The 25,497-nt window shown below is 36.5% G+C and overlaps 1 protein-coding gene across 4 annotated transcripts; it reads right to left on the reverse strand.

The window, feature by feature from the left end:
* Nucleotides 1–1,367: 1,367 nt before the first annotated feature.
* On the reverse strand, nt 1,368–24,412 carry LOC122318993 (transcription factor IIIB 90 kDa subunit-like). Of its 4 annotated transcripts, XM_043136831.1 has the most exons (22): nt 24,212–24,412; nt 24,064–24,128; nt 23,632–23,695; nt 20,521–20,618; nt 20,320–20,401; nt 19,000–19,075; nt 18,235–18,320; nt 18,076–18,152; nt 16,320–16,382; nt 16,007–16,119; nt 15,120–15,199; nt 14,953–15,039; nt 7,425–7,505; nt 6,408–6,557; nt 6,170–6,325; nt 5,795–5,858; nt 5,562–5,683; nt 4,802–4,882; nt 4,557–4,682; nt 3,843–3,923; nt 3,511–3,564; nt 1,368–1,972 (listed from the first exon to the last, which is right to left on the reverse strand). In XM_043136831.1, the coding sequence occupies exons 4-22, from the start codon at nt 20,580–20,582 to the stop codon at nt 1,733–1,735; spliced, it is 1,881 nt and encodes a 626-aa protein (XP_042992765.1). In that variant the 5' UTR covers nt 20,583–20,618; nt 23,632–23,695; nt 24,064–24,128; nt 24,212–24,412; the 3' UTR covers nt 1,368–1,732. The 4 variants fall into 4 exon arrangements, with proteins under 4 accessions (XP_042992765.1, XP_042992767.1, XP_042992769.1 ...); XM_043136833.1 differs by lacking the exon at nt 24,064–24,128; XM_043136835.1 differs by lacking the exon at nt 16,320–16,382.
* Nucleotides 24,413–25,497: the final 1,085 nt, after the last annotated feature.

A 25,497-nucleotide genomic window follows, 5' to 3' on the forward strand; every position in this document is an offset into this window, starting at 1 on the left:
TCTCATTTTTTCATCTTTTCCCTTGACACCGATCTTCCCCTCTTGTTTGGTCCCCCATGTGCACATGTCCTATCCCTTTTTATTCTTCTTTCCCTTTCTCTCTCTTCTCAACTGACATTTACTTCTCCTTGTTTCCCCATTCTCTCTTCCTATTTACTTCTTAATAGTGACCCTTTAATGGGTTGAGCCTGGTGTGGGCTTATGGGTTAGGAGATTTTAACCCCTAACAGTTAGAAGATGTTTAGAGGTATTTCTAATCCCATCCCATCTCATTTCCTTCCAAAATATCATTCAAATGCAAACACTTTCAAATTCATTGTTACAACTTTTTCAAATTAAAAAAAAAAAAAAAAAACAATTCAACTTTTTCAAATATCAAAATAAAAATAATATTTAAAAACTATATTATAACAATATTTTAACTTTATAATAGTTTTTATTCAACTTTTTCTCTTTCCTTTCCCAAAACCAACAAAATACTTAATTCAAACTATCTCATTACTATTTATAAACCATCTTATTACTATTTATAAAATTTTTATCTTATCTCATTCCCCAAGCATCCCCTTAAATTTAAGCATTATTGTGGATATTCCTCCCATCTCTCCCTCACGAAGATACTTAAGCTAGGAATTGGTGACTTTTGATTAAAATATTGCTACATACAATTTCACGTACATTTTGTCAAATTATGAATTTTAAATTTTACAATCTTCAGCACACGTTAGCATGTATAGTTATGTGAGTATAAATTATAAGTACAAATAGCATTTTCCTTTTTACTGTGATACCACTTTTAGGACTCTGAACGGCAAATCCACCTAAAAGCAATGGGCACAATTTGACATTTGACTATGTACCCTCTAAACCTAAAAGAAAATGAAGGAAGCGTTATAACTCCATAATGCTACAGAACAACAATCACACCTTAATCTGTGAAAATAAATAAATAAAATAAAACAAAACACAATCACACTGTATTATCCTGTATACAATACTTGCTTCTTTCCTTTTTCAAAAGAAAGGAAAAAAAATTCAATAGTCGAATCCTTGAATGATCAAGACTGCTAATAATATATTATGCCAAAACTCCATAATGGTACAGAACAACAATCCCATCTTGGAACTTGCTTTCTGTTCTAAAACCCTTTTTTGTCTCGGTTTACACTGCTGATAATATTACTCCCAGGGTGACAAGTCATTCAATTCTTTTTCCATCCTTCTGTAATTATTACAAGCAGGATGGATGATTCATTTCAGTTTGAAGTGATTAAACTTACGGTGATTGATGTGAGGACGTTTGAGAAGGGATAATCTACACATAAACATTTGAGGACCTTAATTATGTATCCAACTTTGGCAATATATACAGTAACAGAAATATTATATGTATATATAATTCTTAAGTAACCTGATCAATGATGACAAACATCTCTATCTTGTTTGTAATGTTCCGAACAAGTTACCATTCTTAAAGAGTAATGATACATACACGACATTTCTGCAACTATCCTTTTAAATTGACCACGGATACTTCTATAAAATCGTATAACCATTCTACAAATTATTTTACTAAAATACCCTCAACATAATGATCCATGCCTTAGAAGGGGAAAAATAGAAGAAACTTTAATTTAATTCATGTTTCCTTCCTAACTCCGTACCACTGATTTTGTTATTTCTAAACTTCAGTGAAATCAAATCAGCCTTGGGAGAGTTGCATCCCATTGCATCAATATTCCTCTTCACCATTATCGTAGTTATAACCATAAACATCCTCTTCATTTTCGAAGTCCACGTGCAATTCATTGCCATATGTTCCGTTGACATCTTCCTGTTCCAAGTTTCCATACCCTTGCTCATCATAATTGTCTGTGATATCTCCGTCATGCTCTTTCTCACCATTACTTTGCCCTTTGGCATCGCCATCATCATTTGATGCTTTGAGTTTCTTATTTGAATCAGAAGATGGCTGTCAGAAATAAATAAAGATGTAATTAAGTAGAAATAGCGAAAAGGTTTAAGAATGAAACAAAAAATCTTCAAATTCAAATCTTAAATGATCCCCACTCGCACCCAACACTTATGATTCCTGCAGTCGGGATTGGTTCTGCTCTTGCAAACAGTATCTTTTGTTTATAAAAAATTAAAATGGAGAGAAATCCTTGTGCTCTTACAGTTTTCCTATGTTATAAACTTAAGAAGAATACCATTACGAATGGACTGTATCCATGCGCCTGCATGCACACACAACAACTACAAAATATATATTTGTGATTTGTTTGTAACTACCGGCGACTGATATTAAGATTTTGTTTTTGGATTATTCAGTTATTGTGAACTAGTGGATACAATACATGAATTGTAAGAGTAAGTGGTAATCTATATCATACCCTCTCCAAAAGCTTGTTTTATTGCTACAGCCAGGTTCAAGAAGGAATTACGTGTGCACGAGGATATACTACATTAGATATCTTCTATATATAAAAAGTGTGTATGAAATGAAAAATCTTGTTTTAACGGTTTTTCTTGTTTTTCCGTTAAAGTTAACACCGTTTGTTTTAACGGTTTGGCACATAAAATGAAGACATAAATGTTGAGAGAGATAGCATTCAATGTTGTTATATGATTTATTAATCTCAATAATTATAATACTTAATAGTTTATATAATAATAAGTAATTAAAGATTAGTTATTATATTTTTCTCTTTCTCCTTAACATATACACGTGTATTAGGTGCATAAGACGTGAATCCCTAAGTATAATATACATATATTATACGTTTCATTAACTCAGATTATTGAGTATTCCAAATTTAAAAATCTCATATAATATATAATACAAGTGTGTTTAATCAAGTGTTTTTTTTTCCCCATGGTAGTAGGACGTAGCTTCCGCTAAGTCATATTCCATACGTAGGCTTGCTATGATAGGCACGTGACAAAGGCCATGATCTTTGAGCTAATCAAGAAAAAGTAAATTCGGCCAACAATTTCAAAATATATTTTATGATTTATATATATGCTATATATAGAAAATATTATACCACAAATTTTATAAAAAGATTATGTTTTAACTTTGTGTTGTCCCTGATCGACTCAACCAACAGCAAAATAAGAATTTCAATGTTGTCTCTATTGATTGTTTACAAGATGACATAAATTGATGAATTATAATACAAACATCAAACGACACATATTTTGAACTACCGTTTGTGTTAGACTTTTATTAAATTTTTCGCATACATCTTTGCTAAAATTATAGATATTATAAACATGTATTGGATTATATGATATTTTGAACTAATTTTTTTATTTTCTCCAATATGCCTTAAATTATTAAGTGACATCAATAATTTTTATAAAATATATATTATTTTTTACAAATAATCATTTCATAAAATTAGACAAACGTGCTTTGCACGTTACTCCCACCTAGTATATATACACACATATATCACATCACAATTTTGACTTTTTACCATAAAAAATAAAAGAAAATAAGCATACCTTTTCCGTAAAGAGTGTCTCCAATACATCATAGTTGATTTTCGAACTGAGTCTCTATTAAGATAAACAATGTGTGCAATCAGAATAGAGGCATTACCTCGAGAAATTAAAAAAAGAAAGAAATGATATTTATAGTCCTAGAGTATGCAAGTCTCGTGTACTCCTTTTGAAAAAAATAGATAAATATAAGACCCATATGAAAAAACCATTTTTTTTAATGGTGGACCCCACTTTTTTTAAAAAGGAGTACGCGGGACTTGCGTATCCTAAGACTGTACGTAGCATTACTCGAGTACTCAGTTGCTTCTGGAACTGATCTTTACAAGACTTACCTTCTTGATCAGCATTTGATGAGTTGCTTCTGCAGCAGTTTGAGCAGGATTGGCATTCATATCTTGTTTTCGTTTCCGCTCCTAATTTATAGGAAACCAAACATGTTAAGGTACCACTAGAAGATAAAGAACTTGTAATAAGAATTACAAGACAAGCAAAACTATTATTTCAACACAATCAATCATAAATAGAGAGGATATACAAATGAAGTGCAGGCAGTTGATAGGAGAGTACATCATGCCAAAAGACTATTTAGGCAGGAACATTCATTTTGTGTTTAACTGACAAGCAGATAAGCAGCTGTCAAGAGAAACTGCACAGGGTCAAGCTCTTTTCATTTTTTAGGTGGAAAAAAAGTGCAGTGTTTAGAATCGGCAGATCACACATGCCAGGGCCCTGCCAGCAGGATCAACACAAAGTAGGGCCCTATCTAAACTTGACAAAGAAGCAAATCGAAGTATTTAGTCCAGAATATTGGCTACAAATTAGCCAAAACTCGTTACAGACATTATCTGATCTCAATCATTGTGTTTGATATGAAAACTTCACCATAACTTCAGTTACATAATTCAGTTACATAATGCATGGAATTCACATGTAAAATTCTAAGAAAATCAACCACACTTCAAGATGTCTTTTCACTGATATGAGTGATCAAAATTGAGTTCTATGAATCAAAAATGCAGTGCAACATATGAGATGTAAAAGAGCACCTTTCTTGACTTTGCAACAGCAGCAGCAGCTGCTGCAGCTAGTTCATGTGCGGCTCGCAATTCACCAGAAGAGTTCTGAAAGCTGGCCTGACTTTCCATCTTAGCAGCAGCAGCTGCTGCTTGTTCCTGGAAACCAAAGAGACTACAGTAAATTTTATAATCAAGCAAGATCAACATATAGTGTCAGAATATTTATGCTTTGTTTTCATCAAAAAGTATATTCAAAGTGGCAATGAATCTTTAACCTGAAGATACTCTTTGTTCATTTCCTCCCAGATAATCTTCTTAAAACGCATCTCCTCCTCATTGTTGAGGTAGCCACTCACCTAGCAATACATACATTAACACATTCCTACCATAAGTAAATATTACTATGCATAATCTTATGGGACAAAGAAAACGCAACATCTAACCGACACAATGACTTTGATTACTCATCAAAAGAATTTTTTTTTGCCTTCTGCCCATCTAAAAGATTTTCAAACCTTGAGAGAATCCCTTACGGTTCAGACTCATGAAAAAATAGAATTCCTGACAAGGGATATTATTATCCCACAGTTCAAACTAACCAAAATTAAAACTCCTGACAAGTGATATTATTATTGATGGGATGTTTTTATATCTATACCATATCTTGGACATTCTTATATTTAATAGTATATACATATTTTATAGCTATAAAATTCAGAATTCATAATACTTCTAGTTGTAATTCTTATTAGATTTTATGTCATCTTGTTTTCTTTCACCACTCTATATAGGTACTCACTCCTCTTGTATCACCTTGTGTTCTTGGGTTGCACCCCTTTGTGATGATATTGTCGACCTAAAGCTTCCTCATAAAGATACTCATATGACAAGAACTGAAAGTACATAAAGGGCATATATTGTTCCACTCTTGCACCTAGTTGAAAATCTTTGTGCGGCATGTGCACAGCACTCGTGAGAAAAACATAATCTACAATGAGGTACAAATCTATATGGTAAATGCAATAAGCTCCATACCTCAACATCATCAATATCAGAAAGGCCATCTGATTCTTCATCACTGACCAAACTTGTACCCATGGATTTCTGGCATGCATCAGAAACACCATCTATTTCAATCTGATCTCCAATGCCAGCAGCTGAGATTGAATATTACTCAATATAAATTGCTTGCAGATGTGTTGTACAAAAAGTACAAGACTAAGATCTACTTTTAACTTCTGTTAAAATAATTTTCATGTAACACTTACAATTACTGTCATTCTCTCTCAGATCCAATTGTTCATTCTTGGTTACCTTTTGGCTTCTTTCAAGCTAGAAAATAAATCAGATAAATGAAGCAAAAATTAAGTTAGTAATAATAAATTGGAATTTGGGCATATATGTTGATAAATTCTGAGAATCAGTAATATGCTAGAAGACAGATATGGAATAGATCCAAACTAATACTCCAAATTGTTTATTTTCAGTCTAGATGGGGAATATAAAACATGAGCCTTCACCCTCCATTTCTTTCTAATACATAAATTACCAATTTACTTCAAACTCGTTAACATAAACATAAAAAACAAATAATACAATAAAGAAGTTAGAAATGGCAAGATAGGACCAACCGTTTCAGTTACCTGTTCAATGTTTTCTGACCCTGGCGAAGGCATTGAGAAAACACTTGATTCGTCCCCCCGCTTATTAGCAGATTCCATGGCTATTCGCTCCCTTTCAGCCCGTTGAAATGCAGGAGGTTCTGACCCACCATGCAGTCCCCCAGAAAGTTCAACAAACTACAACATCAAACAAGCATGAACATGAAGAATCAAAGCTTGATGAACAGCATGGATAGATGAAAAAAGAGAGAGGAGTTACATCTTCGTAACAACTTCTGCAAAGTCCATGGGCAAAATGAGGTTTCCCACTATTTTTATGTTCACACAGGACTTCCCCAGACTTGAGGGACCTATCCTCTGATAGTTCGCATGCCTTAACCTCTGAAGCATTCTTAATCAACTCCTCAACCTACTAGAAAGCAACATACAAATAAAACCTTCAACCTCATACTATAGCAGAATCAAGTTCCTGCAAGCACAACATTTTATCTAAACAATGGTGTTGGTTAACAACATCTTGTAAAAACTAACAAGCTGAACAATGGTGCATTATCATCAAGAATACACTCCAGCAACTGTAACAAGTACGCAGCATTTACAACTGGTAGAGACAAACTTCTCTGAATTAAGTTTACATGTTAAAAAATGTAACTAATAATTCACCGTTAAGGTCAATGAAAGGCCAATGTTAATGGCATGTCTTTTCATGACTTCCTTGTATCGCTAAACTAGCGCACATTGGCGATGTTTTTGTATATGTCCCATGTAGGCTTTTGTCTATTTCATGATCAATAAAATTTTTGTTTATCGATCAATAAAAATGAAAGGCCAATGTTTTGATGTAGGAAAGCAGCACCAGGGAGCTTCTATGAAGTTTTCTTGAAAGGTTTCAGGGGCTGAAGGTTAGATAAAAAGTGAAGGATCAGGCTTAGAATTTAAAAGATTTATTTAGTCTTGAAGGTTGAATCTTAATGGCTCTTATTCTGCTTACTAGAAATTGATGAGATAGAAAAGGCCAAATAAAGGCAATGCCCAAACTTTCTCCTCCTCCAGCCATTTCTGGTAAGCAGAATAAAAGCCATTGAAACCCATTAAGATTGACAAATACACACTAACTTGAGGTTACAATTGACAAAATCTTCATAGGACTCTGCAAATCATGACACGCTATAGCATGTCTCAAAAGTAATCACTGCAGAAAGTAACAAATATCAAAAAATTTAAAATGTGTTAAATAAAGCGTGATGCATCATGTTCTAATAGGAGTGAGGCTTACCGTTAAGCTCCCTGAATCTGTATTCTCAAATTCCATCAATCGTTTTGTTAGCGTTACCTCACAAATATGTACAATTTTTACCTATTCAAAAGAGCATGAGAAGAGATTATCAAAAGTGGATCATGCTTGAAGAAACTTTTTTTTTTTATAAGTAACTTGTACATATGCTTGAAGAAACTTTTTGAGGCAGATTATTGACCACTTCTATTAAAGAAAGGTGGAAGAGGCTTAAGTCATGATGTAATTCAACATCAATTTTTTTTGATAGATAAGAAAGTTATATTAAGACAGGTAAATAGGCATAACCCAAGTAAGAAAACATAAAAATGCAGAAACCTAGTTACAAGTTAGGAACTTGCAACATCCCAATGGAAGGCCCAAACCACATGGCCTAGTTTCCAAAAGGACTAGTCAATGATACAATTGGAGCCCCATTAGAAAATTATAAAGAGCAAAAACTTCTCCTTCCAAACAATGTGAGATCTCATATACCACCTACTCTTACACATCATATGGGGTATAACAGAACTAGAGAGATGATGTAAATCAACAATTCATCATAATCAACTTATTTGATGATAGCAATTTATAAATTCCTCGTAACTTTAAGAAAAGAAAGATACAAACACAAAAACAGTTTGCTAAAATTACACAACATGGAAGCAACATTGTTAAACATAATGCCTCTAAAACTAAAGATAACACGAGAACACATGAACAACAAATCGTTGGGTAATGTGGCTGAAGTTAGAGAACAAATTTGAAATATAACAGCATAGGGGAATAGTTAGGATTCTTTGACACAAGAGCAAGACAAATTGGGGTCAGGAATGCCTATCCCCAAACATATAGATGTAGGACAAGGTTGAATCTTAGTTGACTGATTGTATGTCCTTGCACGGAAGATTTAGGCCATGTTTGAGAAAAAAAAAAAAAATCATTTTTTTATAACAAAAAAAAATTCTCAAATCTGAGATGTTTTTCATCATTTAAGACGTTTTCACTACCAAACATACAACATACACAATAATCTCTATCACAACTTTTTTTAGTTCTCCTTCAACATTTCTTCACTGCATAGTGCTTCCCTTAAGTATACACGCCTAAATGAGAGAATTATTGTTACGAGTGTCTAACAGAAGTTCAGGAAAAAGTGAATGTCCTCAAGCAAACGATATGAAATTGATACATAGAAAATGTGTTAGACAAATCAATGGGGAGTGGGCATACAAAAAAAGACCCAAAGATTTTGAAAAATGCAGAATGATTACACAACACTGAGAACAACTTTACATGATTCAACCTTTGGCTCACACATGAAATGACAATAACAATGACAATGACAATGCCATTTTATTTTTATTCCTACACTATTATCATCCTCATCAGCATCATCATAATTATTATAAGTATTGATTATAACAATAATAAAATCTCAGTAAGATGAAAAACACAAGGCAAAAACGACTGCCTCAACCTTATGTACCCAAGGCTCACACATCTTCTCTCTTTTGGCTGATAAAATGCCGACCATAGATTATAAAAGAATCAAAATTGTATAAGACCCTCAACTCGACTCAAGTAACCTTTGATTCTAGTTAAATTAGCTTTACTTATATTTTTTTAAATGACCAGTGGAATCACCTACATGTAGACTTTTGTACAACGTTATCTTATCAAATTTTTTTTTTTTTTTTTTTTTTTGATCGGTAAACAAATTTTTATTGATCAAAAGAGAAGGCAAATGCCCAAGTATACGGGATATATACAAGAGCAACGCCTAGGTGTGCTAGTTTAGAGATACAAGGAATTCATGAAAAGACATGCCATGGAAATCAATTACAATCGACCAATGCATGTATTGAAAAACAAATTTCTAAGCTCTTCCATCGATTGCTATTGATCTTCAAAGCTTATTGCATTCCGCTCCCTCCAAATGCACCACCATAGACATATAGGTATCATCTTCCATATGGATGCAATTTGAGAATTGTCCCGACACATGAGTGGAGTACACATGGTCAAAGAATGCCGAAAATTCATCCATTTCCCAATCTTGTGCATCTCTAAGGAAAGTAATGTTCCATTGGGGAAGGCCACTAGAGATGATAACTAAATCCGCTATTGATGCTTCTTTCCTTCTTGCTAAGCCATAGGTTTGTGGAAAAACTTCCTTGAGTGCCTTATCACCACACCATAAATCAAGTGAATCCAACTTTGAAACAAGTATGTGCTGCATATGTGTCCCAACCTCTTCTAATATTTTTCCAAAGCCCAACTTCATGAGGCCCACTCACCTCATTGGAACACCAACCTCCCCATGATTCTCCGTGCTTCAAAGCAATGACGGTTCGCCACAAGGCCTCCCGTTCTTGGTGATATCTCCATAACCATTTGCCAAGCAAAGCGTTATTGAAAGATTTCAAATTCTGAATTCCCAAGCCTCCTTTGATGGGAGAGCAAATTGTGGCCCATTTCACCAAGTGGAATTTAAACTCATCCTTTATCCCTCCCCATAGGAAATCTCGTTGAAGTTTCTCCATGCGATGAGCTACCTTGGCAGGGAGCAGAAATAATGAGAGGAAGTACGTAGGTAAACTAGAAAGAGTGCTTTTGCTGAGAGTCACTCGGCCTCCTTTGGATAAGTACATCCACTTCCAACCAGCTAATTTCCTCTCCATTTTTTCTAGCGCATCATCCCACATGGGTTTCGATTTGAATGTCACGCCCAATGGAAGGCCAAGATATTTCATGGGCAACTGAGATATCTTGTAGTCCAAGATGGACGCCAAACTCTCTACATTGGGTACATGCCCCACTGCTACCTCAGATTTGGCCAAATTCACCTTCAACCCTGACGCAGACTCGAAGCATAATAAGAGAGCCCTCAAAGCTCGAATTTGCTCATGTCTAGCCTCACAAAAGATTAAAGTATCATCAACAAAACATAAATGAGAGATGTTGAGCGAACATGAGGCTGCCTCAAACACTGAGAATCTTGATAGGAACCCGCCCGCCACTGCCCTAAAATCATCTTGCTAAAAGCTTCCATCACAAAAACAAAGAGAAGTGGAGAAAGGGGATCCCCTTGTCGCAATCCTTGGAAACTTTTGAAAAAGCTTTTTGACCTACCATTCACCAATACAAAAAAACAAGCCGTAGAGATAGAATGATGGATCCAAGTATGCCATTTAGTGCCAAAGCCACATCTCTCAAGCATATAAAGTAAGAAACCCCAATTGATGTGATCATAAGCTATCTCCATGTCCAACTTGTATAAGAGTCTCAGCTCTCCCGACTTAATACAACTCTCCAAGTATTCATTGACAATAAGTACCGAGTCAAGGATTTGCCTACCTTGAACAAAGGCATTTTCAGGCTTCAAAATCAAGCTTTCCATCACCTTGCTCAACCTATTCACCAATACTTTGGGTAATATTTTGCATAACCCACTCACCAGGCTAATGGGATGATAATCTTTCACATCTACTGCGCCGAGCTTTTTAGGAATGAGTGCTAAAAAGGTTGCATTGAGACTTTTCTCGAACCACCCACTTCCATGAAATTCATGGAAAACCCCCATGATATCTTCTTTAAGTACATCCCAACCTGAAAAAAGGCCATGGAGAAGCCATCAGGGCATGGAGCTTTGTCACCCCGCCCATCAAGTCTCAGCCTCCACGAAAACTATTCCAAAAACAACTTATCATAGTAATTGACAATGTGATATGAGATCTCGGTTTGGTTGGATGAGGCCGCCCCGTCTATCATTAGAGTTTCTATAGCATTGTTCCTCCTATGCGAGTTGGCCACCTGCTGGAAAAAGTTGGTGCATCTATCCCCTTCCTTCAACCATAATGCTCATGAATTTTGTCACCAATATATTTCTTCCAAAAGAGAAATCCATTCAATGTCTACAATCACTTGAGTTTTGCGAGCTCGCTTGGTTTCAGATAGTACGCTCTCCTCTTCCACACCCTCCAAACCCTTTAGCTCCTCCAAGAAAACATTTTTTTGGCTTTCCACATTACCAACCTCTTGCGCATTCCACTCCTTCATATCTTTTTCCAAAGACTTTAATTTACAGGCAAGAATATAACTAGAATTGCCATGAAATTGGTAAGAAGATCAACATTGTCATATTCTGTCCAGAAAACCATCAGACTTCAACATGTTCTCAAATTTGAAGTACCTTGGACCTCTTCAAATGCCTCCACAGTTCAAAAGGATGGAAAAGTGGTCCGAACACAACATGGGTAATCTCTTCTGAATGAGGTCCGGATAGTGTGCCTCCCAATCCGGTAAGATTAGAAATATGTCAAGCCTTGACCAAGATGGAAGATCTTGGTTGCTAGACCAAGTGAAAGAGGCACCTGCAAGAGGAATATCCTATAAATTTTGTTCAAAGATGAAGTTAGAGAAATCTACCATAGGTGGGTTGAAACCCGAACCACCCGATTTCTCCCTCGGAAAACGAGTGACGTTGAATTCACCTCCGATACACCAAGGTAGGTCCCATATGCTGCCAATACTGGCCAACTCATCCCATAGTAAACTTCGGGACCAATCAAAATTAGGCCCATAAACTCCGGCGAAAGCCCACTAAAACCCATCCATGACATTCTTAAACAAGCATGCCGCCACGTAATCCCCTAGAAAATCTTCCATTTTCTTCACCACTCTCCTATCCCACATTACTAGTATGCCCCCAGATCCTCTAATGGACGGTAAATAATGCCATCGCACTTTACTACAACTCCACAAACTCCTAATAATACGAAGGTAAATAACTGCTAGTTTTGTTTCTTGCAAACATACAACGCCAACCTTCCATTTACGGAGCTGATTTCTAACTATCAAGCATTTATCCTTCTCATTCAGCCCCTTACATTCCAAGAAACAATCTTTGGTTTCATAAAAGTACATCCTTTGCTCTTCCCCTCACTCTTCCCTGGTTAGAGCTATTACCACTTGCTCCATCATTTACTGTCTAGTCAAGTCTTTGGAGTTCTCTTGCTTGCTTCTTAGCTGATGCGAGTGCCCTGGGTGATCCCAAACTATTCTTTCCAACTTCTATAGTTGCAAGAAGGGCAATCAGCTGGTCCTCAAAACCATTGCATAAAATCCCCACACTGAATTGCCTCTTCTTCGCCTTTTTCAGGACCCAGTTTGAAGCCTGGGTATTATTGTTCTTGTATGGGTGTAGGGATACCAATGGGAATGGGTCTTTCCCACAACAAACATCTTCACACGCCAAGGGGGTTGTATGTGCTATCCCCACACTATCAAACTCTCCTTCAAACCTAGAGAAATTAAAAGGAACCAACGCCAAAGGGCTTCCTGTTGCCTCTGTGTCAGCCCTCACCTCTATAGGGTCCTTTTCCCAACTCGAAAGGGTCACCATTTCCATCGACGGCACGATTTGGGTTGAGTCCATGACTGTTGGAACAGAATCGCCGGCTTTTTCTGCCTCAAAATCCACCCCAGCATTCCTAATGTCTGATAGCGGCGCCGTCATCCCCCCCCCCCCTCACCCCGTCTGGGAGTCCAGCCACCGGTTCGCCTTCCCATGTTGACCGAGTCTGTGGTGAACTCGTCCAGTGGGTGTCAATCACTGGTAGAGAAGTGTTGGAAGAGGACCCAACCTCAAACATGGATAGGCCTGAAAGCTTGGCCCTCCATCTCCAGGCCTACTTGTTGGGCCCTCCTGGCTCTTGCTGACCCACATGGATTGGGCCTACTTGCTGACCAGCCTAGGTCTTCCTAGCTCTCCCCCGAGTCCTATCTGGTTCTCCTTCTCCCCCCGTGACCTTTTGTGGGCCCAAAGGCTTAGGCCCAACCAATTTCTAAACCAGGCCCATCACCTGCTTACCCTTCATGGCCCACATATCCTACTGTTTGCTCCCAAGCCCACTTGTGTAGCCAAAGCCTCAAAGGCACCCCAGGCCATTTCAAGTCCCTGATCCATGCCCATATCCAAATTAATGCTGTCAATTAACCTAATGAGCCTCCTCCTCTCAGCTATAAGTGCCTCCTTTATTCTAGGTAAGGAAAATTTCACAGCTACTCTTCCCTTGATCAGAGAGCCTCCATCCCTTCTTGTGTAAGCTCCTTTGACTGGGCTTTCCTCTCTGCCCTTCTCCTTCAAAATTCCATCACTACCCTTCAATTCAAAATCTAGACTACCGGCAGCTCCTCTCAAGGCTGGAGCAAATCCAACTACAGCCTCAGCATAGGGCTTGGCAGAGGTTAAAGTCTGCACAGGACGATAGCTAGGAACCTCCCTCCGATACTTCTCCCCTGCTCACCCACCACCACACATCTCATGGAGCTCCATCGCCAACCTTCTCCAGCCTATGCCTCCAGCATCTTTTGGGACAATGATGATGCTTCTCCTGCCACCACCTCTATATTCCACAATGGCAAAATGTCTACCAAAAGCATTAGAGGACCTCTGAGCAATATAGTCACTGCTGCCATGACTGAAGGTTTTGATGAAATCCTTCTTGGCATCTGCTTGAACACATCCTTCAAGGTACTGCACAACCCAGCTCACAGCCGTGAAACTGATTACCAACTCTTTAGTCACCTTCCTTCCCCTCTCAATGATACGTAGTGCTCTATTTCCTGCATGCACAGTCTCAAACAACTTCGTTTCTATGAGGATTGGCTTTCTATACCCCATCCTTAACAAATGTAATTTCCTAACTAAGCTAAATCAAATTGGTGCTAAACCGCCATGGACGTAGGAGCTGAAGAAGAGTGCAAATGTGCAGAGAGAAAAAGTAGAGGAGAGAAAAAAATTTCCATTACACCCATATCTAATCAATGATTAAATCTCTTATCCTTCCTCTTATCTTTTTTTTTTATCAGTAAATACGAATTTATCGTTCCATCTTTGCATTCCAACTTGAATTAAATCATTCTTACTCGCATGTTAATCATTATCCTTTACACATGTCCAAACCCTGTTTAAGCGACTCCCCCTCATCTTTTCTCTAATAGGAATCATCTCAAATTTAAACATACGACTCCATTACTGAATTCCAACATGCTCATCTTAAATAATTTCCACTTACAAAAAAAAAAAAAAAAATCTTAAATAATTTCCCGTTCAACAAGAAATAATAAAATAAAATATAACCATGAACACCATGGAATATTAGGCAGGTAAAAAATACCCTTATTAAGACCCTACAAAACATAATTGCAGGCTACAAAAGAATCAAACTCCCACGATTTAGATCTAAAACATTTGTGCTTTGATTTGTACTCTTTTAGGCTTCTAGGATTGCAGAACATGATTTCAGATCTATGTTGCAATTTTTAAGAAATCATTCTTTCATTCACTCCCTATATGCTTTTTTCATCTAAACAATCTGCTTGGTACTGGAAAAAGTTCAGAGTAAAGGTCCACTAACTAATGGATCAATGCATCAACTTTTTATGCAAGCAATCCTAGATGCTTAACATACAATGCATCAATTTGCACACGACAGAAAATTCCAATGCAGTAAGCTGGACTTACAATGTCAGACTTTGAAAATCTGTAACCATGTGAAAGGGCAGATATATATAATGCTGCACCACACAGCCCACTAGGTTTTCTGCCTGTCTGCGAATGATATAAGATCCCAGTAAGTTTCGCAGTCATCAAACTAGAAAAAATCAGCTGCCATATATGAGTGCTTTTACCTGAATCCAATCTCTTTTCATGCTTGCTATAATGTGCAATGCAGTGCTACAGACCTTCATGTTCCTTTCCTTTAATAGTTCTACAAAAAAATAAAAATTGCTTCTTCAAAAGAGTTGCCAAATATGTTTTGTTTACATTTGAAACAAATATAAAGGTCATACCACTTTCAATGAATCTGCTAGCTCTAATCCCTAATAGTATATCTAATGAACTATGTGTCGTATCATATAACTCCTCTAATTATATATCCTTTTTTCTACATTCATTCTAATATGCCATGTCTATTGCCTAATGAACAAAAGTAATGCCTTCCAAAGTTTTCAGATGTACCCATTATAAATATTTCACTCTTCTTCATTTTTGTCTTCATTTATTTTCTTCTTTATTACTTATAAAAAAAAAAAACATATTTTCTTCTTTATCTTAGCTCATTACGAGAACATATGGTCTTACACTGCTTCTACATTCTCATTATCTTTTGACATACAAAACTATAAATTTTAAGGCTTGAGTTTGTTCCAAGGATAAAAACGAAAAACAGATGAACCCAAAAAAGATGCAACAGGCTTGCTTCAGGAAGTAGGTTTTAAAGCATACAATAATCAAATACGGGATTGAAGTTACCAAGTATACTATATCCTCATTTTTACTGGAATGAGAGTCAAAGACTCTGCAGTTCCTCCTTTTTTCCCTATATTCTCTAGAACCACACTTGGGTCTACTAATCTAATGCTTCCAAAAATTATGGAAGTTAAAAGGACGCAGGCCACAACACTGGAAAATTTCCAAATCAGAGAAGAGGGGAAAAATAAATGTAAAGGAAATAAGAGCTGGAAATACAATTTTCTTGGAATGTGACTATCAACAGGGAATCATAGGTTCTTACTTTCTGCAAATCGAGGAATATAAAGTGAAGGATCAACAGGTTTTACAATAGTAGGATGCTCTCCAAGGCTTAGAAGTTGACAAAGCTGCAAAAATACAGCGCCTAGCACATAACTGCAAAATTGTTTTGAAAAAACAAAAGCTGAGGTTACCAATAAAAAAAAAAACAAAAGCTAAGGTAAATAGTACAAGTCAAAATACATGAATTCAAGATTGTATAATCAATAAACTATTTAACCAATAAACTATTTAATCTTAATATTGACTGCACATAAAAAATCAAAAAGTTGATACTAAAGCAGGTTCTCTCTTACACATTTATCCCTAGAAACTCTGAAAAATCAATAAGAAGAAATGGCTTTGGATCTCTAGCTACACTGCAAAAAACATAAAAAGTTAGCATAATTTACTGAGTCCCGTTCATGAAATGTAACACATGATACAATCATTTTTACATGCAAATCAAAGCGCCAAATACTGTCATCCAAAAGAAATAAAACCTATGAAACAATTGATAGGTAAATTTAAAAGCATACATTTAATTCAATAGTATTCACAGGTACATACACTGTTTATCAAGTTGAGTAAATGGTAGCGACGTCAATTTTGGTAACTATCGAGCTCATAATTCATAACAATGTTTTTTTTTTTTTCCTCCTCTTTTGTTCTTTTTTTCTTGCCTTGGTGGAGGGGTTGCTCAATTTGCCACTGCAGTCAATGGGCATTAAGTTTTCACATTGATTGGGCTAATCAATAGACCAAATGAAAATTACAGCATTTGCCTAATATCATGGATTTGCTTTTACTGTTTCAGTTTATGGAAAATACCAAAAAAGATTTCTCAATGCCTCTACTGCAATATTTCTTGCCTGGTTGAATAACAGACAACAATGTCTTGAAGTTTGCAGTTTCAGCTTGAATGGCATAATCATATCTTTAAAAATGCTGAGCATTCATTGAACAATAAAACATCTGTCTTTAATAATGTTGAGCAATCATATTATTAAATGACTTTTTGGGCTGCTCTGGTGCTCTTCATTTTTTTTTTTTTTTTTTTTTATCTTATTGTATAAATTGTAACACAATGATCAATGATGTCTACCCCCAGCAAACTTTTTCTGTTTTTTCAATATGTTTGATGCTTGGCAAAAATTATTTCAAAAAGCATATTTGAGAAGCCACAGAATCATTTTTAATTTGACTATACACCCTGCATGGAATTAACTCATTATAACTTGTATCTCATAAAGACTTATAGTGAAAAGATTAAAAAAACAAAAAAACAGCATAAATAAATTTTGGAAACTAACTCTGATTTGGTTCCTGCTATATATGGCCCAACAAGGGCAAAGATGATTTACCCAAATAATTTCCCATTATTCCACTTAAACCCAATCACAATAAACTACAGGAAAGATGCATGTGTGCACAAGCACGAAATAAAATGATAGTGTCAACTTCTTACAATGAGAGCATGACAAGTTGGGACATTTAAGTTCACATCAATGTTTTTAGACAAAAGCACAACAAAGGAAAGAAGACTTGGTGCAAATATTTCATATATTCTGATCACTAAATATATCAATCACCTCCGTATGTTCAGCAAGATAACTCATGTTTAAAAAAGAGGTATCCTTCAAATGATTTAGCTGATAAAATAGAGGCCGCTGATTTGAATCTCCTCCTTTTCCCTCTTCTTTCTGCCCTTAGGGCCTCTCATCCAAAAGTAAAAGTAAAAAACCCTCATTGACCAGATAAATAGAACTCAAGCAGTGTACTTTTGTGTTGTAGGATTATTTACATTCAATACTGCATTTATTAATTCATTCCTTCCAATCCAAGTTCTTAAATGTCAATTAAATGATTCAAGATTCTTGACAGCCCACCTTTTAATGGGCATGTTTCAGTCCTCTTTCCACATTGTTGTATAAGACCCTTTTGAGTCTTTCATGACTATAATGTCGGGGCTGTCTAATTTCAAATATATAAAGACAAAATAATGTAGAACCTAGTTTTGCATGGCCTAACTATAATTTCACAATTTAAGGAATCGCATATAGAGTTGCTTACCGACATGCAATATAAAGGCAGGCGGCAGCAACTTGCTCTGTTCTACGCCCCCTAGTAAAATTCCGTTCAACTGCTATCTGCAAAAACTTACACCCAAATTAAATGTTTGACAAATAATATTCCATTGAGGATACCATAGCAACCAAAAAAATTACATACCTGATAAAATGAACAGGCCGGATTAATTATAGAGTCACCACCACTTATATTAAAGGCTGTAACCATACGATCTATCTCATCTCTCCCTGCCATATAATAAAAAAAAAAATATGTTTGATTAGAGATGAACTATCTCATGAGCCAGAAAATATAGGGCTTCCTGGACAGTAACTGAAATATCAAAATAAATGAGATGTATATGTATATAACACATGCGAGAAATCATTAGGGCAAGAACCTATCTTTCCCAAGCAATGTCAGAAATCATTAGGGCAAGAACCTATCTTTCCCAAGCAATGTCTATTTACCACCCTCTTATACTAAACATGGGCTATTGCAAGTATAATCTAAACATTGCTTAAATAAAACTTCAAGAGCCAAATTCCCAGAGTTTGAGAGCGAAAAATGTATTTTTAAACTAAAAAAAACATAAACCAGAAGTGCAAAGGCTATGAACTATAGCATTTACTTCCAGAAAATAGCTTGATACTAGGGTCACACATGGCTTACCAGTCCAAGCTTAGTTGCCTCAAACTTTGAATTTTATCTAGGATATTGTACAAAACACACTAAGTTTATGCACACAATTTTCTTATAAAAAAAAAAGTTTATGCACACAACGACTTATCAAAAAAAGAGTTTATGCACACAACAATATTTATTTTACAACAATGTTGACACTGAAATTGAAACTGAAGCTCACAATATGATAAACTAAAACAAGAAAGATGTAGAAGTAAACATTTACAAGTCATAATAAGATACCTTTATCTATGGTCCTCCTAAATGATTCTGAATAACCACTTTGAATGGATTTTACATAGGAACCTGCCACTCGACTCTGCAGATAAAGATTTCCAGGACAAAAAAATAAATATGGAATAAAAAGCAAAATGCAAGTATAAGATACTTTCAATTGATCATAAGCGTTTAAAAAATAATGCAACTCTAATTTATAAACTCCAACACACAAGTGATCTATATTTCACTAAAATATGGTATAAAAATCAAAAGACAATCAGAATATACATTACGATTCCTCAAGTTACTCATGTCTAGTATTAAATATGGACAATGCTAGGGTGCACACCAAATTTGCATCCCAAATATGCACACTAGTACAAATGAGTTTTTTTTTTTTTTCCTTTCTCTTTTAAGTAGTTTTTAAACATCCTTAACCATTAAGAAAAAAAATACAAATTCACTAATAGTCACTTCCTTAACCATTAAGAAAAAATAAAAAATAAATAATTGGACACATTTGGTGGGCATATTTGGGAGTCATACTATCCTTTGCCTTTAAATATATATAAAAATGAATAGTTAATAAATTTATTGAAAGCAATTCCTCTATAATTTGATGGTATAGTAATTTATGCACATTTTCAGCATGCAAAATCAATATGAGAACTTAATAGTTCATCGGAAAGGAGGTTAGACAAAATTGAAACAATAGAAATATAATTAAAAATGTTAAATGCAAATATAAGTAACAATAGAAAATGAACATCAACTGTTTTCTAACAAAAACAGCCCAAAATTTCCGATATCCATGCTCCAATGAGATCAGGTCCATGAAGAAACTACAAAATCATTTTGATTATGAAGGGCTCAACTCAAACAAAACATGGCTATCCAAATCAGTGAAAATTCAAAGCTCTCAACATTTTATTATAAAATATGCTACATTAGAGAACCTGGTGCAGAAGGCCTTATTCAGGGACCATCCTCCTTACCATTTCCAAATCTTAAATTTATGCAACGAATTACTCATGATTTTAAAGCACCAGCAACTCTATTAGTTGGTCCAAATATATGCCAATTCGTGATATTTCTAACATGCTATGGTAGTGCTGAAATAATATAAACTAAACTGTGGCAGCTACTCATCAAAAAGTACCTATGCAACAATAAATTGACCTAACAAACAAAACCTGTCCAAAAGCAAGTGCACAAAAACATAGAAACAAAATCATACTCAATACAAGCTATGTATCTATATTGCTAACTCCTTGAAATGTGACACCTCGTCTCATCAACTCATTGAATTTGAATAAGAGCATTAACAAGAAAACAGTAGCATACCTCTCCTCCTGCACCCTTGACAAAAGTAGGTTCTTCGGTGAACACATCTTGATGGAGAACTTTTCCACAGACCTCACAACATCTAGGGAAGGAAAACAAAGATGCATGTAGCAATAACACACAACCATTGTCATAATGTAAGAAAAACACATTAAAAATCAAGCAATGAATAAGTGGAGAATAGTGAGATAAATTACTTACACACAACCATTGTCGTAATGTACGGTAGGCTTGTGCCTAGCACAGCTAGTAATAAAAACCATAATTCATGCAAGTACTAAGTACCAACTGTAGCCAATCTGATTGAAAATAAGAGTTCAGACGTCAAAAAAAGCAAAAAAAAAAAAAAAAAAGAGTGATAAGAATAAATAGAAGCATCAAAGGCAATAACATATTTTCACTTTAGAATTTCAAAACTTTTTATTTTTTTTATAAGAAAACATTTGCATTAATAAGAATAGGCATAACCCAAGTACACAAGATGGTATATAAAAGGTAACACCCATCTAGGAGGAAGAAATGGAAACAAAAAAACCATGAAAATCAACGGCATTGAAGTCAACAGCTTTGGCCCATAAAAACAAAGTTCTAACAAAAATAATCTAAGCTCCCCTAATGAGCACTCCTTGTTCTCAAACGTCGCTCTTGCCATACGCACCACAGAATACAAATATGTACCATCTTCCACATAGTTGTCATTTGTGAAATACCGCCTAGATTTGTCCACCTGGCCAAAAGCTCAACCACTGTAGTAGGCATAACCCAGGTAGCTCTAACCACCTAGAATTTCAAAACTAAAGAATTCATTCTCTCAATAAATCCGAAGCAAAAACCCATAGAGAAATAAAGTACACAAAAAGTTGAATAAATTATCGTCAGCATGTAAAATTTAAAATTATGAAGAAACAAACCAGAATAGACAAGCTGATAATCTAAGGAGAAGAGGTACAAAGAGAATTGCTTGTAACATAGGTAAGTGGATAGGGCAATTAGCAAGAAATTTCCTCCAAAACAGTGGTTGGGTATGAGAGAATTGATGTTGTGATTTTATTTTTTTTTAATTTGTCCCAATCATACTTGTATAACCTCCGCTTCTTGAGGAGCTGGAGCAATGCGAAATGAAGCAGCTACATACCATCCCAGGCCAAAGTGGTGAGGGCCTTGGTCTTGGGGTCTCACTCCCTTCAAGGTCCAAGGTTCAACACCAAATGGATGCAAACAATCCTTTGGGGCCACACCCCCTAGTGAAAAGCCAACGATTTAACCAATTCCGTGTAGGGAAACTTCCGAGGGTGTGGTGCACGGGACCGGGGTCTACCCTACAGGGGTGGGTCCAAAGGGCCCTATCTTGGAGAGGTTCCCCGACATTTAAAAAAAAAAAAAACTTCAAAAGAAGCTATATGTGGAGCTTGGCGAGCAAATCATATATGGGAATGAGTATAATTCGATCACTATATAAGAAGCCAAGAGAGAATGTGTAGGGAATTGGAAGGAAAGTAAAGGGTATGAGGATGAAGATTGATCTGTACTCAATTCGTGTAATTGATGACAAAATGAAACCAAAGTTCAAACAAACAGATTTATTCAGAATTTTTTCTTTTAAGAAAAAACAGAAGAACTGAGAAGGCTCGTAGTCAGGACATAAACGCCAATTCAAAGATGAAAAAACAAAACCGAAGTTCAAATAAAGAGGACAAATAAGAACCAAACATACAAGATCCAACATAACCGAATCATACACCCAACAAAAGTTGGAGATAATCGGTGCTTACTTAAGAACTCAAAAAAGTGAGTTCATCGGAGGCTCCAAAGAATCGAAACGGCAGCATATGTGCCAGCGAATGGCAATGTGGGCCACCGGCATGAGAGATGTTAGAGATAGAGAGGGGAACAAGGGGAAGAGAAGGGACTAAGGAGATGGAAGCAATAGTCATTGGTCAAGAGGTGTTTCTTATTAAAAAAAAATAAGACGTTGTCTTAAGTCGAGATTCATATTTCCAGACTTGCTTCTCTTCAATTTGAGTTTTGCTATACATACGCCGGTCAATTAATACAACACTATATCAATGAGACCTATTATAACTTTAAAAAAACTAAGAAAAATACTAACTATACTTAAGAAAAAATTACTTCTCCACGTATTAGCTATTGATATTTTAAAAATTATGAAATTAAAAATTCAATTTCAAAATAAGACTAAAATCTTGTACATAAAATTATAAATATATGTAGCACTAGTCAAAAACTAAAACACCAATTACTATATTGGCATAATTGATGTGGAAAAGTTGTGTTAAGTTTGTAAAAAATAAAACTTATACATGGAATTTCTCCTTCAATTTATACTCACAAAACCCAGCCTGCAACCGCTCCTCAACATGTCACCCCCCACTCAGTGGATAGCTTCTCCAACGTTGCAGCCACATACACAATTAGGCCTCTCTCTCTCTCTCTCTCTCTCTCTCTCTCTCTCTCTCTCTCTCTCTCTCTCTCTCTCTCTCTCTCAGTTGACGAGCGGTTGCAGGCTGGGTTTTGTGGCGTTACCATCTTGCCCGAGCCCATTGTTGCCCAACGACAACCCAAGGGATGTTACTCAATTTTATGTGCTCCCGAGGAACCAAAAGAGCTACACCAAGATAATGCCCCAGCTTGGCTTAGGGTTGTGAAATGCACGCACCCACATAAAGCCCTTGAATACAAAAATCCAACAATTTTACATATATCAATTTCCATGCATACACCCCAATTCAATAGTAAGAAATTCAGCAAACAGTTATAGATATGAAATAGGCCAATGATAAACATTCAACAAATAATTACATGAAGAAAACAGTGCAAGTGGAGAAATTCTCCAGCAAGCATTCACATGCTGTAATTCAGTGCAAGGGAGGGGATTTACAGCACAAATTCACAAGTTGTAAGCCCATGCAATAGTGGGAAATTCCAACTCCCCATTGCGACTAAACGACAGTGTGATTGAGGGGAAATTCCCCTCTTATGAAATAACAACAATGGCATTTAATATATACAAAACACCACAAGCACTCAAACAACAAAATAAACACTTCACACAGCATGTCACAAGACTACATTGCTCATCCCAACACTTCACGCAGCCACATCACAACTACACAAATGTCTCATCACTTCACACAACACACGGCCACATCACAAACTACACAATAATTCCATCACTTCACACGGCACACGGCCACATCACAAACTGCACAACACACGGCACACGGTGACACAGAACACAATTTCACAATTCCATCAACAATCATTTTCAAGGTTAGTCCGAGAGTCACATACCTCCGTGCGGTGGTTGATTGGATTGGAAAGCAAGATGCCGCTGTCAAGGGATGATCGAGGTGCTCTGTGACCACGAAAAAAGAAGTTAGATCCAAGTTGAAATGATGAGGGACACACGGAGGAAAGACCGGACAGAGAGTGAAAACGAGAGGAGCAGAGTGAGTGAAAATGAGAGGAACAGAGAGTGAGGCAAGGAGGCGTCAGGACAGGGGGCTGCGCGCATGAGGAGAGAATGGAGAGAGAGAGGGCGGCGGAGACAGAGAGGGTAAAAACACCGACGGGAGAAAAGAGAGGGGCTTACCTGAGGCGAATGGTGGTCGGAACGACAAGGAGCAGCGCGGCGCGGGGGAGCAGAGAGCAACAAGAAGGCAGAGGGTGACAAGGGAGAGGAGGGAAATCAGAGGAAGAGTGAGACCGAGATATAAGACTTACCGGCCGATGGTGTGCAACGGCGTGCTCGTGGTGCAGGGCTTGGCCGACGGCCGCACCCAGTGAGGCTGCGATACGGCGGGGAGGTGTGAGAGAGAGAAAGAGAGCGAGAGAATGACAGAGAGAAAGAGAGACGGAGAAGAGAACTTACAGGTGGCTTCGTGCGATGTCGTGAGCGGTGGTGGGGCAAGGCTTGGGCTGCGGCGGTGAGCGGCAGACGGTACCAAACAGAGGGAGAGAAGAGATCTGGGGGGCGCTTGACGAACGTCGCGGGAAATTGTTAAATTCCTGTTCTGGGTTGAAGTTGAGAATCTAAACAAGGGAAAGGCTGGAATCGTAAACTGTGAAACAAAAGTGACAGTAGGTGTTTTGTAACGATTTCTTACTGTCAATTTTATTAAAAATTATATTTTAATAATATTTTTTTAACTTTTACCTTATTTCATTTATAATACAAACAAAATTAGAGAGGGATGCAAAGAGTCTGTGAAACAGAGTCATAAACTTGTATCGATTATAGGGTTCTTAAGGGAAATCCCCTTTTTTTTTAAAGGAACATTGGCATTCAGTAACAGTCGATTACAAAAGAGAAGCAATACAAAAAGAACATCCTCAATGTCAAAGACATCATTGATGTGTAAAACATCTCTAGCTAAGCAATGAGCCAAACTATTACAACTTCTAGGTACATAATCAACTGAAAAAGAATCAAATCTCAACAGTATCTATTTGATATCAGTAATGATCAAACCAGTATGTTTCCAGTTATCTTTGTTGCCTTTGATGTCATTCACTACATTCATAGCATCCCCTTCAAGTTTGATCTGTTTTAGTCTAATGTCTAGAGCCAACTTAACAGAATGTAGAGCTCCAAGAGGCTCAGCCAAGTAAGGGTCAGGAAATAGAGATCTACACATCCTCATGCAAGCAATCACCCTTCCTTCCCAATCCTGAATAATAGTCCCAACACCCACTTTGCAATTCACTTTATCCACTACAGAATCCCAGTTGATTTTGTACACATCAGCAGGGGAGCACTCCATTGAATCGACTGAGGGATGATTGTAGGATTAGTTGTCTGTTGAGAGAAAAGAGCAGTGAGATCTTCAAGTTTCTGATTTGCCTGTCTCACAATCAGTTGAGGGGAGGAAAAAGTTTGGTTAAAAACCAAATCATTCATTCTTCTCCAAATTTTCCATGCCACAACAGCTACTTCCATTAAAACTTCATCTTTAAGATCCTGCAACATATGCATCAACAAGCTTCTGAAAGTAATCCGGTTCATACATTGTTTCTGTAGTTTTGATGAGCAAAGACACCACACATCCCTAACTGCCTCGCACTCCCATAAGACACGTTCCACAGATTCTTCATGTTGATTGCAAATAGGACACCAAGGTTCTTTTATAACCTTTCTCTTAAAAAGATTTAGTTTTA

Source organism: Carya illinoinensis, chromosome 8 (genome assembly GCF_018687715.1).
Source record: "Carya illinoinensis cultivar Pawnee chromosome 8, C.illinoinensisPawnee_v1, whole genome shotgun sequence".
In the NCBI taxonomy this organism is placed as follows: Eukaryota; Viridiplantae; Streptophyta; class Magnoliopsida; order Fagales; family Juglandaceae; genus Carya; species Carya illinoinensis.